This window comes from Saccopteryx bilineata, chromosome 1, assembly GCF_036850765.1.
Source record: "Saccopteryx bilineata isolate mSacBil1 chromosome 1, mSacBil1_pri_phased_curated, whole genome shotgun sequence".
In the NCBI taxonomy this organism is placed as follows: Eukaryota; Metazoa; Chordata; class Mammalia; order Chiroptera; family Emballonuridae; genus Saccopteryx; species Saccopteryx bilineata.
The window spans coordinates 312,658,271-312,672,100 of NC_089490.1; the positions used below are offsets into that span (position 1 = coordinate 312,658,271).

At 38.4% G+C, this 13,830-nt stretch overlaps 1 protein-coding gene across 1 annotated transcript in view; it reads left to right on the forward strand.

Moving 5' to 3' along the window:
* The window catches only part of CWF19L2 (CWF19 like cell cycle control factor 2), a 120,992-nt gene extending 108,352 nt beyond the window's left edge, over positions 1 to 12,640 (forward strand). Inside the window, exons 16-18 of the mRNA XM_066247570.1 lie at positions 812 to 892; positions 8,342 to 8,443; positions 11,973 to 12,640. Coding sequence (XP_066103667.1) covers positions 812 to 892; positions 8,342 to 8,443; positions 11,973 to 12,116 — 327 coding nt within the window. The 3' untranslated portion in view covers positions 12,117 to 12,640. The remainder of the gene's footprint in view (positions 1 to 811; positions 893 to 8,341; positions 8,444 to 11,972) is intronic.
* The last annotated feature ends 1,190 nt before the right edge of the window (positions 12,641 to 13,830 follow it).

A 13,830-nucleotide genomic window follows, 5' to 3' on the forward strand; every position in this document is an offset into this window, starting at 1 on the left:
ATAAAACATTCTCATGTATTACAATCCATTTCCTACCGCTTATGTTCATGGTTGCGGGTGGCTGGAGCCAATCACAGCTGTCCTCTGGGACAGCACCAAAGTTTTATTGGATAAGGTGTAAAATACATGGGTCATTGTATGGTTCTCACAGAATTACATTTTAAAATATGTGGCATTTTATGGCTCTCTCAGCCAAAACGGTTCCTGACCCCTGCTGTACAAAACTGAGATTTTTTTATACTCTTCTCTCTGGACTTTCTTTTAAACCTTTCTTTACCCTAAATACTAGTCATTTTGCTTAGCCTAGAAAGCCTTATAATGCCATTTCTGTGTTGTTTCCCCTGCACTTTTACTTTATTGTATGGCCAGAAAGAGTTCAACTATCTGGTTGCTAGAAAGCATATAAATTACTCTTTTCATATTTGGAAGAAGAGCAATGTTAGTGTATTTATTTGAGTAGTTGTCTATGAGTGGATTAAGGAATTTGTCATCTTTTATGTTCCAAAATTATATACGTTAAATTGCTTGGTCTAATTTAAGGATTGTTTTTGCATATAAAATTGAGCTGAAGTTAAATTCCGAACAAGAGGTAAGAATGAGAAAAATCTATCTTGGCTAAAGATAGAATTTTTAAAAATCAAGAAGTTCCCATTTTAAATAACAAAAGTTAAAGCCTTTCCATTCAAAATGCCTTACCATGTATAATATAGCCTGTTATTAATTTATTGTATTATTGTATTATTTGATTTTTAAACTATTTCACTGATTTGCATATATATTGCTTTTCATTAACATTGGCTATTTTTTTTAGAAAGCCATAATGGAATCTGATGAGGAATGGTCTATGAACAAGAAATTGATTGATCTCTCTTCAAAAGATATTAGAAAATCTGTAAGTATATTTTTTTCTCTATTATAAGAAATTTCCCTAGTGTTATGAATCTTCATTAATTTCCACATTTTTATTTGAGAAAGACCATTTGGCTACAAATAAAGAAGAAATTTTTTTCATTCTGCTTGATCTAGCAAATGCATATTTGTTCCAATGCTTATTTGAATGTTTATTCCTGACCTTCTGGCCCTTTGCCATTGTATGTCCGTCCCTGTAATTGGCCGTGACAGCGTCAGACTGCCACAGAGTCCCTTCCATGGGCTTCGCAGCCTCAGCGGGACAAGTGTGAGAGTGGCTTTCTTGTCATTAGACTTATAATGACACATTTTCCTAGAGGTTTTATTTTGAATATGAAACTTGTTTTTTTTGTTGTTATTTCTTTTTTATGCAAAGATTGTCTTTTATTATATCCCTTGAAAATACTATAGTTCAGTTAGATTGCGGGTTCATTATTCTTTTGGGGAGTCTTTTAACCAGTTTTCATAGTTTAATATTGATTTACAGTTCAGCTTTTAGATACAAGGTTCACGTAAGTTGAATGCTTTTGTAATGACCTCTCTCTTTTGTAGAAATATAAATTAAATGGAGTAGAGATAGAATTGTGAATTCTGTTTTGTTTTTCTGTTAAAAATGTAATCTGCAATTAGTCTGCAAATGAGTGCCTCCTACTCACTAGGCACTATTTAGGTGTTTTCATACATAGTGGGACAGGACAGAGACATTCCCTGACTTGATGGAGCTTATATTTTAGTGCAGGATTTGGGAACCTCCAGCCTGTGTGCTAAATCCTGCCTGTTGCTGTTGGTGTAAATGAAGTTGTAGTAGAACACAGCTAGCCCATTTGCGTATATATGTCTTTGGCAGGTTTTATGCTACAAGGGCAGAGGTGAGAGTTACAACAGACTGAATGATCTGCAGAGCTCCCCAAAATATTTTATTTAAATTTAAACTTCTATAAGGTTTTTTTTAAGTGCTGATTCCTGTTCTAGTAGTAGGTGTCACTAGAATTTTTTTTTTTTGGGGGGGGGGATAAATGAGAAGCATCGACTCATAATCGCAGCACTTTAATTGTTCATTGATTGCTTTTTTGTTTGTTTGTTTGTTTTTGTTTTTGTTTTTGTTTCATTTTTCTGAAGCTGGAAACAGGGAGAGACAGTCAGACAGACTCCCGCATGCGCCCGACCGGGATCCACCCAGCACGCCCACCAGGGGCGACGCTCTGCCCACCAGGGGGCGATGCTCTGCCCATCCTGGGCGTCGCCATGTTGCGACCAGAGCCACTCTAGTGCCTGGGGTAGAGGCCACAGAGCCATCCCCAGCACCCGGGCCATCTTTGCTCCAATGGAGCCTTGGCTGCAGGAGGGGAAGAGAGAGACAGAGAGGGAAAGCACGGCGGAGGGGTGGAGAAGCAAATGGGCATTTCTCCTGTGTGCCCTGGCCGGGAATCAAACCCGGGTCCTCCGCACGCTAGGCTGATGCTCTACCGCTGAGCCAACCGGCCAGGGCCTCATTGATTGCTTTTAATATGTGCCTTTGACCAGGGGACTCCAGCCAAGTCGTGACCTCTTGCTCAACCTAGAGACCTTGGGCTCAGCAGCAACCTTGGGATTCAAGTCAGGGACCCTGTGCTCAAGCCGAATGAGCCTGTGCTCAATCTGGTAACCTTGGGGTTTCGAGCCTGGGACCTCAGTGTCCCACGTCAGTGCTCTACCTACTGCACCACCACCGGCCAGGCTCTCTCGTTTCTTCTTTTGGGGAGCTAGACTCCTGCTACTTGTGACTGATAGGATTCCTTATTATATTTATTGTATCCCAGTCAAAAGATTCAAATTTCATTGCATTATTGAAAATAGTTTTTTAATTCAAAGGTAAAATATTCTCTATGATCTTTTTCTTTTCCCTTACTGGTGAATTGAGCTAGACAATATATTTTAATACAAAACAAAAACCCTTCTAAATTTCTTACGTACTTTTGTCTTACAAGCCTGTAGAAAAAGATATCTAATGTACAAACAACTTTTGTGCCTGTTTTTCACTTCTCATATTATAATTTCTATGCCATTAAATGTTCTTTTAGAACACAATTTTAATGGCAGTTGAAGATATTTTGAAGTACGAATGTTAAAAGGAACTCATTTTTCTTTGCTGCTCTGCAAATGTAGTTTTCTTATTGGAAAACTATCACCTATTGTAAGTTCTTCTTTTTTATTTTTTTAAAGATTTTATTTATCCATTTTTATTAGAAAGAGAAAGAGAGGAAAGGGATAGAGAGAACAGGAGGAGGAGCAGGAAACATCAACTCCCATATGTGCCTTGACCAGACAAGCCCAGGGTTTTGAACTGGCAGCCTCAGCATTCCAGGTTGTAAGTTCGTTTTTTAAAATGTAGATAAGTACTTAAATACCCAGCAGGTTCTACTATTTTAACCAATATAGAAAATAAAGGACAGATAGAGATCCCTGGTAGTTGTTTGTTCAACCTAGAGCCAAATGTAGTGCCAGTCGCCTTTTCTCAGTCACCACATAGTGCTGCACCTGAGGGTCACAGCAGATGGAGAATGAGTCAGGTGACTTTTTGAGGTCCCTATTAGCTTTAGGATTTAGTGATTATGTGGATGGAATTGTGAGGAGAACTTGATTATAAGAATAATTCCAAAGTAGGTCACTTTTTAGGTTAACAAGCTTTCCAATATCTTTTTAAAAATTAAAGTATTTTGAGCATGAAGCACATTGTCTTGAGTTATTTTAACATAATTTTTTATTCTGAAATGAACCTCACTAGACTTCTTTTCAGAGCTGTATGTCCTTAGTGTTTTCATTAAGTATTTGACTTCCCTTATTGAGATGGGGTGACTATTTTTTTCTCAGTAGATTCTTGACTTTTAGTAGAGATTCCCATATTTGTAGTTGATTCTAATTCTTTGCTGGTTTATATTTTTCCTTGTTATATGAGTATAAGCTTCTCTTTTTATGTCCATTTTGTTTACTCTCTCTGGGTATCTTTGCAGTATAGTGTGAAGTTTGTGGAAATATACTAGGGAAACAGATCTGAATGTTCATTGCAGAGGAGTTGACATGATGTATTGAATAAGTTATCAAGAAAATTAGTCATAGCTTGACCAGGCAGTGGTGCAGTGCATAGAGCATCGGACCAGGACGCGGAGGACCCAGGTTCGAAACCCCGAGGTTGCCAGCTTAAGCGTGGGCTCACCTGATTTGAGCAAGGCTCACCAGCTTGAGTCCAAGGTCACTGGCTTAAATTAAGCAAAGGGTCACTCGTTCTGCTGTAGCCCCTGGTCAAGGCACATATGAGAGAACAATCAATGAACAACTAAGGTGCCACAACAAAGAATTGATGCTTCTCATCTCTCTCCCTTCCTGTCTGTCACTAGCTGTCCCTCTCTGTCTCTGTCACACACACACACACGAAAGTCATTTATAAAAGGCTATTTTATTGAGATTTATATGAATTCCAAACTTTTAAATGTTGTGATTTTTAAATTTAATTCTGTGAAAAACTGACACAATTAGGGACTGATTTTTTTTTTTTTTTTAACTAAGGAAAATCAGCCTCAAAATTTGGATTTACCCAGAGACCTTCAAACACAAGGACAGCTATAAGAAGTCAGGAGTAGTATCTGGAATTTTAAAAGGGAAAAATTCAAATACTACTATTTTCTACCATAAATTATTTATTTATTTTTTGCAATGACAATAACTCTGTTGGTACCTTTCACGAGTGGTACCAAAGTTTTTATTTCTTTCCTTCTGGCTGTTTAAGGCAAAAAAAAGTATGTTTTGATACTAGCACCTTCTCAGTGCCTACTGGCTAACTGCTCTTCTGCTCTTCTGGTGAGTTTGCAGTGAGGGAACCAGGACCGTGGCAGCCGTTGTTCTTTGTGTGAATGTAGCGGAGTCTGTTGTGCCGTCTTGGCAATTATGCCGTAAAGTGTTTAGATTTGGTGTGTATATTAGTTTCCTACCACTGCTGTAACAAGTTACCGCAAACGTCGTGGTTTAAAACGACACAGATGTATTGTCTTTTAGTTCTGGAGGTCACAGATATAAAATACGTTTCCCTGGGCTGAAATCAAGGTGTTCAGCAGGCCTGTGTTCTTTCTGGAGGTTCCGGGGGAGAATCCATTTCCTTACCTTTTCCAGCTTCTCAAGGCCACCTGCATCCCATGGTTTGTGGCCCCTTCTTTCATATTTAAAGCCAACAATATAGGATCTTCCAATCTTTCTCTAAGTCTCTCCTCCTGTTTCTCTCTTACAAGAACCTTTGTGATTACATTGCTCTCACTGGATAGTGGAAGATAATCTCCTCATTTCAAGACTCATAACTTAATTGCATATGCAGAGTCCCTTTTGCCATATAAGGTAACACATTCATGGCAAATAATGTATTAAATTATTGACGTATTTAGGGGGGCACTATTCTATCACATAGAGTGTAATACAAACGAAAGCAAGGTGCTGTCACCACAAATTTCTTCCTCAAGTTATCTCTCCCTTCATACTGTCCTTCAGTTGTTATTTCTGTAACGTTTTAGCCAGTCAGATTCACATTTCACATGTGGTGATCTACTTCAGGAGCAAAAATAATCTATTGGAGCCTTTCATCCTTTTTTATTTGCCCAGCAGTTTTGCACAGAGCACTGTTGTTTGGGAAACAGAACTGGAAGTCTTGTTGAGCAGTCTTGTGTATGCCCAGCGCTGGACCGATACTTCATGTGTGTTTCCCTGTTTGATCCTCACAGCAAATCTCTGAGCTCTTTCTGGTTCTCAGGACTTAGATTTGTTGAATAACTTGCCTGTGGTTGCACAATTCTAAGAATCAGAGCTGCGATTAGAGCCATATGTCTTTATTTTGTCTTATTTATCCAGGTCACACATGTTTATATTTTAAAAATGTGAAAATATAAAAAAATACAAAGCCACAAAATAGCAACCCATTTCTCTACATGTTTGGTAAACTAATTTGTTTTTCCCTATACTTTTCCTATAACGTAAACAATTCTCTATTACCCCTAATTTTAATTGCTGTATATTTCATTTCAAAATTACCACTTTGTTTTCACCACTCTATGCTATCTACCTTCATGTCATTCTTGCCTTATTGAAAACACAATACAAAATACATATTCATGTATGTGATTCAGGGCCCAAATGAGTAAATGCTGACTGCATGAGGAGATTAGAGAAGAGAGAGAGTACTACTAGTTGACTCACTTGAATAATTTCTAGTGACAGGATTGGAGCTTGGAGGAAAAACTTGCATGAGCAAAGATTTATTTAATTGCTAAAGTAATAAATTTTCCAATCAAGATAGAGTTTAAAATACTTTGTATGTGTGTGTGTGTATGTATGTATGTGTGTGTATGTGTATGTATGTAAGTATGTGTGTGTGTAGAAGCGGGGGAAGGAGGTGAGATAAAGAGTGTAGGTTTGAACCAGGTGGGTCCAGTTGTCTGTGGAATTTTTAAGTTAAATTACTGTATTGTTCTTGATCTGCAGTTGGGAGTCTGTGGATGCAGAGGGGTGACTGACTCTAGGATGCTTGATCTCCGCTATTTTATGATAGGGGATTTGAGCATTTTCGGAATTTATAATAGTATCTAGGGCAGGGGTGGGGGGTCCTGGAGCCAACCTCCCACGGATACTGAGGGTAGTTAAGTTTTCCTGGAGTCAAAAGTTACAGGCAGATTTTTAAGTGTGTGGGGTCAGTGCCTCTGATTCTTGCATTGTCCAAGGGTCAACTGTAGTTACTCCTGGAGATATTTAAAATAAAGTTGGTAAACTAAGTATTGCTATATCCATCTCACCAGTTAATAAAAAATTATGTTTGGGTTTGTCTTTGATAAATAGTAATAAAGTTTCAAGGATTTTATTTATTTATTTATTTATTGTTTGTTTGTTTGTTTGTTTGTTTGTATTTTTCTGAAGCTGGAAACGGGGAGAGACAGTCAGACAGACTCCCGCATGCGCCCGACCGGGATCCACCCGGCACGCCCACCAGGGGGCCATGCTCTGCCCCTCCGGGCTGTCGCTCTGTCGTGACCAGAGCCACTCTAGCGCCTGGGGCAGAGGCCAAGGAGCCATCCCCAGTGCCCGGGCCATCTTTGCTCCAATGGAGCCTCGGCTGCGGGAGGGGAAGAGAGAGACAGAGAGGAAGGGGGGGGGGTGGAGAAACAGATGGGCGCCTCTCCTGTGTGCCCTGGCTGGGAATCGAACCTGGTACTTCTGCACGCCAGGCCGACACTCTACCACTGAGCCAACCGACCAGGGCCAAGTTTCAAGGATTTTATAAACAACGCTCCAAGTATGAGTATGAAACCAGAACAATGACCAGCAGGTCTGGCTGCCCATTGTCATGTAAACCAATTATGTGACACAGGTGCTGGTTAGAAGGAAAAAGGTTTATTCAGGTCTGGCCGCCTGGATCGGTGGAGGACTCCTGTCCTCATAAACCCATCTCCCTCTCTTAGTGCAGGCAGGGTTTTATAAGGAGAGAGAGGGGGGAATAAGCAACACTAGAACAAAGGAATCCAAAGGAGGAATTGAGAGTTTTTCGCTGAGGGAACTCAGCACAGTTTGTTCAGACAAGTGGATGAAGGTCCCACCTCTCTCAGAGCTGGCACAGCTGAAGGTCGGAATCTGTTCCATTGTTGTACAAACTGAAGCTAGCAAATAGCTTAAAAGTTAGGGTTTTTGTTTCATGTAACTCTTGTTTGTAGATTCCCACAGTCAGGCTGGCCTCTTTTTCGGATGTTAACCCTTGATGTGCATCAGCCGAAGGGAGAGGCCTTTTAACTGTAATGAGAGCTTGGCCACATGTGAAAGCACAGGATTGATTATATTCATTTGAATACATTTGATTTGTTACAAAATATATAGCTGTGATTACCAAACTAGTCATACTGGATTGTGGTTATAAGAGCAACAAACCGAGTTTAACATTTTATAGAAATCCTTTTATAAGTTTCCCTTTTTAGTACTTTCTTATTCAGTTCTATCTTATGGCTAGTCAGATGAATCTCAGGAAATCAGTAATACAGCATATTTATTCCTGGTTATTACAGCTAGGCCCTCTTCCTGTTCTGCATTGTGAGAAATATATAAGAAAGCTTATTTTTATTCTCTATTTGTAGTCTAAGGAAAATATTTTTTAACTGTTCCTTTCCTTTTCTGTTTCTCCCAAAGATAGAAAAATAATTAGTTGTGATTATAAGTGTTGAATGTTCAGAAGAGCTAGCTGGCTGAGAGGCGACCAAATGAAATGTTTTACTTAGAAAGCTAGGTCATTGCTTCAGGAAGTCTAAATTTGGAAATTCATTTTATACATCTTCTTAAGGGATAGTTAATTACGTGCATGCCACAGAGCAAGAACAGGGATTAAGCAGACTTTCTGATTCTATACTGTATTTATGTGATTCACCTGTTTGTTTAGGTACCCAAAGGCTTACCTTACTTCTCTGTGGACTTTGGTCTCCAAGGAGGGTTTGCCCATGTCATTGAAGATCAACACAAATTCCCTCATTACTTTGGAAAGGTATGTTCACGAATTTAATAAAATCCCAGTGTTTAGCCATTTGGTAGCACTTTTATTTTGAAGGGAAGTCAAAACTTTGGTCACAATATATAGTGAGGTTGGTGAGTTCTGTTCCATACAATTTTTAGAGGGACAACCTAGAAACTATTAATAAATTACCCTAGAATATTGGTTACAGTCAGTAATGTCACCTTGGAACCAAAGTTTTGTTAACAGTGTCAAAAATGACTGTAGTGTTTTTCCTTTGGTGTCAACCAGCCTTGTGCTGAGAATAATTGCTAACATTTATGGAGAGCTTACACTGACACAGGTGTTGTTCTAAGTACTCACCTAATTCTCACAACAACTCTATCATGTAGATTTGTTACTTTCATTTTACAGAGGAAGAAACTGAGCTGCAGAGAGATTATATAACTTAGCCAATGTCATTTGCTAATAAATGACAGAACCGGGAGTACATACACTCTTGATTAAACTAGAGACCAAATGATCTCACCTCTCCATTTGTAATTAAGCATCACAGAGTTCAAGAATCATGTGTGACTCATTTCGTACTTCATTTCTGGGCGGATATTAGAGTGTAGATCTTTTAATGGCCAATCATCGCTATAGATTACCTCTAGGTGTAGAGTTCTTACATGTGTCTACTGAGTCGCAGGGTAGTGTGCAAATTAGTATCAGGGACTGGAATGACATAAGCCACTGAAGCAGTCAAAAGAGGCTGGCTCTGGGAGTGACTTCAATCTAGTGTAGCCTTTCTGCTCAGACCATCCTTTGAATTAGAGGACATTTGATGAATTCCCAGGGTTTCCTGTTCTTCCTACCCACTTTCGTCTCCTTTAGACGACCATCTTCTACAGTGAGTGGGGACATGCCAAGAGGAATCTCAACTCCAGAGTTTGGATTAAAAACTTGTATTCCCTTGTCCTTAAAAGATTGACCAGAGGCCTCAAATCAAATGTACCTTTGAATGATTGAAACATATTACAGAAACTTGAGACATTTTTAGAATACTTTTTTCCAGAGTTAACTAGAAAGAGATTTGTTTTCATTACGCTGAAAATTCTGTTGCTATTCAGTGATGACAGAATTTTGTCATGGAACATGACTCTGGGTTTTTTTTTTTAAACTTGATTCTACTGAAAATGTGAAGTAAATTATCATTTATTTTTACTTGTGTACATTTAATTGAGAGATTGCCCTCCCTCAAATATTATGTATATATTATGGTTTGTATGATACTGTTTTACTGTTAAAAGGAAAGTTTCCTTAAGATTGCATCACTGATCTACTTTTCCCAAAAATTGCTTTTTAAGAAACACCCTATGAGCCCAAGAATTCCCTTGCATCTGCTACCTAAGCAATTGTTCAGAAAGTAAGAAGGAATGTTCTCTTTCCATTAACAGCTGCATTAGTAACATGAGTCAGTCCTAAATGGTGAACATAACACAAAACACGATGTTTTATAGAGACAGTATTAGGTCAGTTTACATACTAGGCTTTCTTAAACTACATTGCTTACTTGGACTGGTGCCAAGAAACTTGCATTAAATCTAAATTTATCCCATTTCTCTTGATGTCTTCTACAGACTATTGGCTTCTCTATTTTTCTGTCTTAATGAAAGAGATTCCCTTTTCAGTGAAACTTTTCCTGATTTATTTAATGAATAGAATCTTCTTTTTAGGCCCTGGTAGGTAGGCTTAGTGTGTAGATGTCCTGGTTTCGATTCCTGGTCAGGACACACAGGAGAAGTGACCATCTGCTTCCCTCCCCCTTCCCCTTCTCTCTCTCTCGGTCTCTCTCTCTCTTTCTCTCTCTCTCTCTACCTCTCCCACACCCATGTCTTGATTGGTTCAAGCACATTGGCCCTGGGTGCTGAGGATGGCTCAGTAGAGCCTCTGCCTCAGGTGCTAAAAATAGCTTGGTTGCAAGCATGGCCCTAGATGGGCAGAGCATTGGTCCCAGATGGGGTTGCCAGGTGTATCCTGGTCCAGGTACATGTCCCCTCCTCTCACTTGGAAAAGAAAAATGGGTTATTATTCTGACTCACACCACAGCTCTACATCCATTAATTAATTAATTAATTAATTAACATTGTTTTATGAGCTCTCTGAGGACAGATAATGGATATTAGTTATCTTTGTATTCCTTACAGTGTTTGGCAATTCCTTTACACCAGGGGTAGTCAACCTTTTTATACCTACCGCCCACTTTTGTATCTCTGTTAGTAGTAAAATTTTCTAACGGCCCACCAGTTCCACAGTAATGGTGATTTATAAAGTAGGGAAGTAACTTTACTTTATAAAATTTATAAAGCAGAGTTACAGCAAGTTAAAGCATATAATAATAATTACTTACCAAGTACTTTATGTCGGGTTTTCGTTAAGTTTGGCAGATAAATCTTTATAAAACAACTTACTATAGTTAAATCTATCTTTCTATTTATACTTTGGTTGCTCCGCTACTGCCCACCATGAAAGCTGGAGCACCCACTAGTGGGCGGTAGGGCGGACCAGGTGGACTACCACTGCTTTACACAGTAGGTCTCCTTGGTATATTTGTTAAGATGAAGAATCTGTGTCTTAGATAATGTCCAAGATCTTACCACCCGAAGCTGGACTGAATATGCAGAATTCGAACCTTAGTCCAGAGTTTTTATATATTACCATCCTGCCCTCTCTTTAAGCATTACAAGTCTCCCCACTGTCTTTCTGCATGGATACTCACCAGCATAAATTTGGTTAATTTCTTTAGGTAATAGCATAGGAAGAGGATCATGAAGAATATAATGTAAAGTAGTAAGGAGATCAAGTCCATTCTATTAGGGATTGGGAATGTGATTTTTAAAATGAAGGTGATTTATAATTTTTAATTCTTGGTTTACTTATATTAGTGTTAAAATATACTTTTGATTCCTGGAAAAAGATAATAGCACAAGAAATTGATTTATAAATGTATAGGGTAGCCTGAGATTTAGCTGCAGTTGAACAAAAAGTTAATAATTATTTGTTGATTTTTTTTCTTTAAACCACAGCAGCTAATAAGGACCAAATTAATTTTAAAAATTTATTTATTGATTTCAGCAAGAGAGGAAGGGAGAGAGAAAGAGACAGGAACATCAAATTTCTGTATATGCTCTGACCAGGGATTGAACCGACAACCTCTGCACTTCTGGACGATGCTCCAATGAACTCAGCTATCCGGCCAGGGCAAGACCCAATTAATTAAGCTTCACTTTCTCTTCCTCCCCTTTGCTGCTGTCTGGCAGATGTGCTGACAAGCAACAAAGTGGACAAATTGCTTACAAGGAGACACAGCTAGGACTCCTAAGATTATAGGGTTTGCATAGTTAAGACCAATTGAAAACAAGATTTTTTTATTTTAACTTGAAACTAATATTTATGTAAAATTTGAACATTTTTTGTCGAATTACTTAGTGTTATGTTTAGTAACAGAAAAGCAAATAGTTTCATTCCTATTTTTAGTATTTGTACATACATGTGTTCATATTTTCTCATTCTTTAAAAGGAAATCATTGGTGGGATGCTGGATATAGAACCAAGACTTTGGAGGAAAGGGGTCCGAGAGAGCTTTGAGGATCAGAGGAAGAAAGCACTGGACTTTGCTCAGTGGTGGAAACCATTTGACTTCACCAAAAGTAAAAAATGCTGAATACCTTTCATATTTTATTTCCTCTTCAGATTTTTTTCAGTTGTATTTCCTTGTACCTAACTAAACAACTGACCCTTAGGCCATAGGGAAAGTTGTGTTCTGCATTTCTGACAACTGGACATCATTGGATTGTGTCATTTCCTTCCCTGCCTGCTGCTATGGACTTCATTGTAGTAACCCAGGAGTGAGACTAGACTATTGGGTGACCTGCTCATCATGTTCCTGTTCTGTACCTATGTCCTGGTGTTCTGAACTCTTCAGTGAATATATAGAATGTCTTTTCTGAAGGATTAAGTAGGAGGTATAGCAAATCATTAACCAGAAGGACATGGGTCAGCTTCAAAGTTCATCTATCGATTGACTTATTTTGCATTTTTAAAATTAAGAGTTGGCACATTCAGCAATAATTGAAAATTTCTTTTCATATCATTTTATAGAAGTCCTCTTAATTTTATACCATAGCATATATATCATTGTTATTCTTTTTATTAATGGAAAAAGAATCAAAGATAATAAAGAATTGAATGAAGTATTAACATGTTTGTGAGTTGTTTTATTTCTAAATTTTTAAATAGTTTCTTTGACTTTTGGTGAGTTTAAAAGTAAGTGTTCTAGCCATGGCTAGCTGGCTCAGTGGTAGAGCATCGGCCCGGCATGTGGAAGTCCCGGGTTCAATTCCCTGCCAGGGCACAGAGGAGAAGCTCCCATCTGCTCCACCCCCCCCTCCTTTCTCTCTATCTCTCTCTTCCACTCCTGCAGCCAAGGCTCCATTGGAGCAAAGTTGGCCCGGGTGCTGAGGATGGCTTCATGGCCTCCTCCTCAGGTGCTAGAATGGCTCTGGTTGCAACAGAGCAATGCCGCAGATGGGCAGAGCCTCACCCTCTAGTGGGCATGCTGGGTGGATCCTGGTCAGGCACATGCAGGAGTGTGTCTCTCTGCCTCACCACTTCTCACTTCAGAAAAATAAGAAAAAAAAAGTAATTGTTCTAAGTAACACAATTTACAGTTGTTTGGGATTTATGTGAAAGTTACAAATTTTTGCCAAATCATTATTTTTGCTCTGTATTGATTACTACAAAATCGTAGGTAATGAGAGTGTGCTAAATGTCAGGGGTACATTCTGTCGTCCTCCCCAAAGGCTTCATTTTTCTTTGTTCTTACACTTGGTGTTGAGAAAAAAACTATATAGTTATAAAATATGGCCATAGTGGAAGAATTCTCTTTTCAATATGGAAGATAGTTTTGTAGTGACCTTGACATTAAGCTCATGAAATGTTGAGTACCTAAGATCATCAGCATGACCCGCACTTTAGATTAAGTCATAATCCTTACATAGTATTTTTAATATTGACATCTTATTATTTCATTAGTGTGTTAAAAAAAGATGTTTGTGTTCTTTTTTTAGTTTTTAAATCTCATAAGTTGAAGTGTAATGGGTTCAGTTTTTCAATATTTTCAGTATAAGTATGTATCAAATAGGTATTTTATTTATTGCTCTTTTCAAACCTTTAGCTTTGCTGCAGTGTCTTAAAGAGGTAGAAAAACATTCATTTATTCTGTACTGGTGAGTCAGCAATTATTTGCAGGGCATTTTATGTGCTGGTAGTGCAAAAATAAAATCTACTTTCCCTATTTTAAATAATTTTACAGTTTAGTGGAGAAAGAAACATATTTATAAATAATTACAGCACAATATAAGTTCTAAAACGAGCTA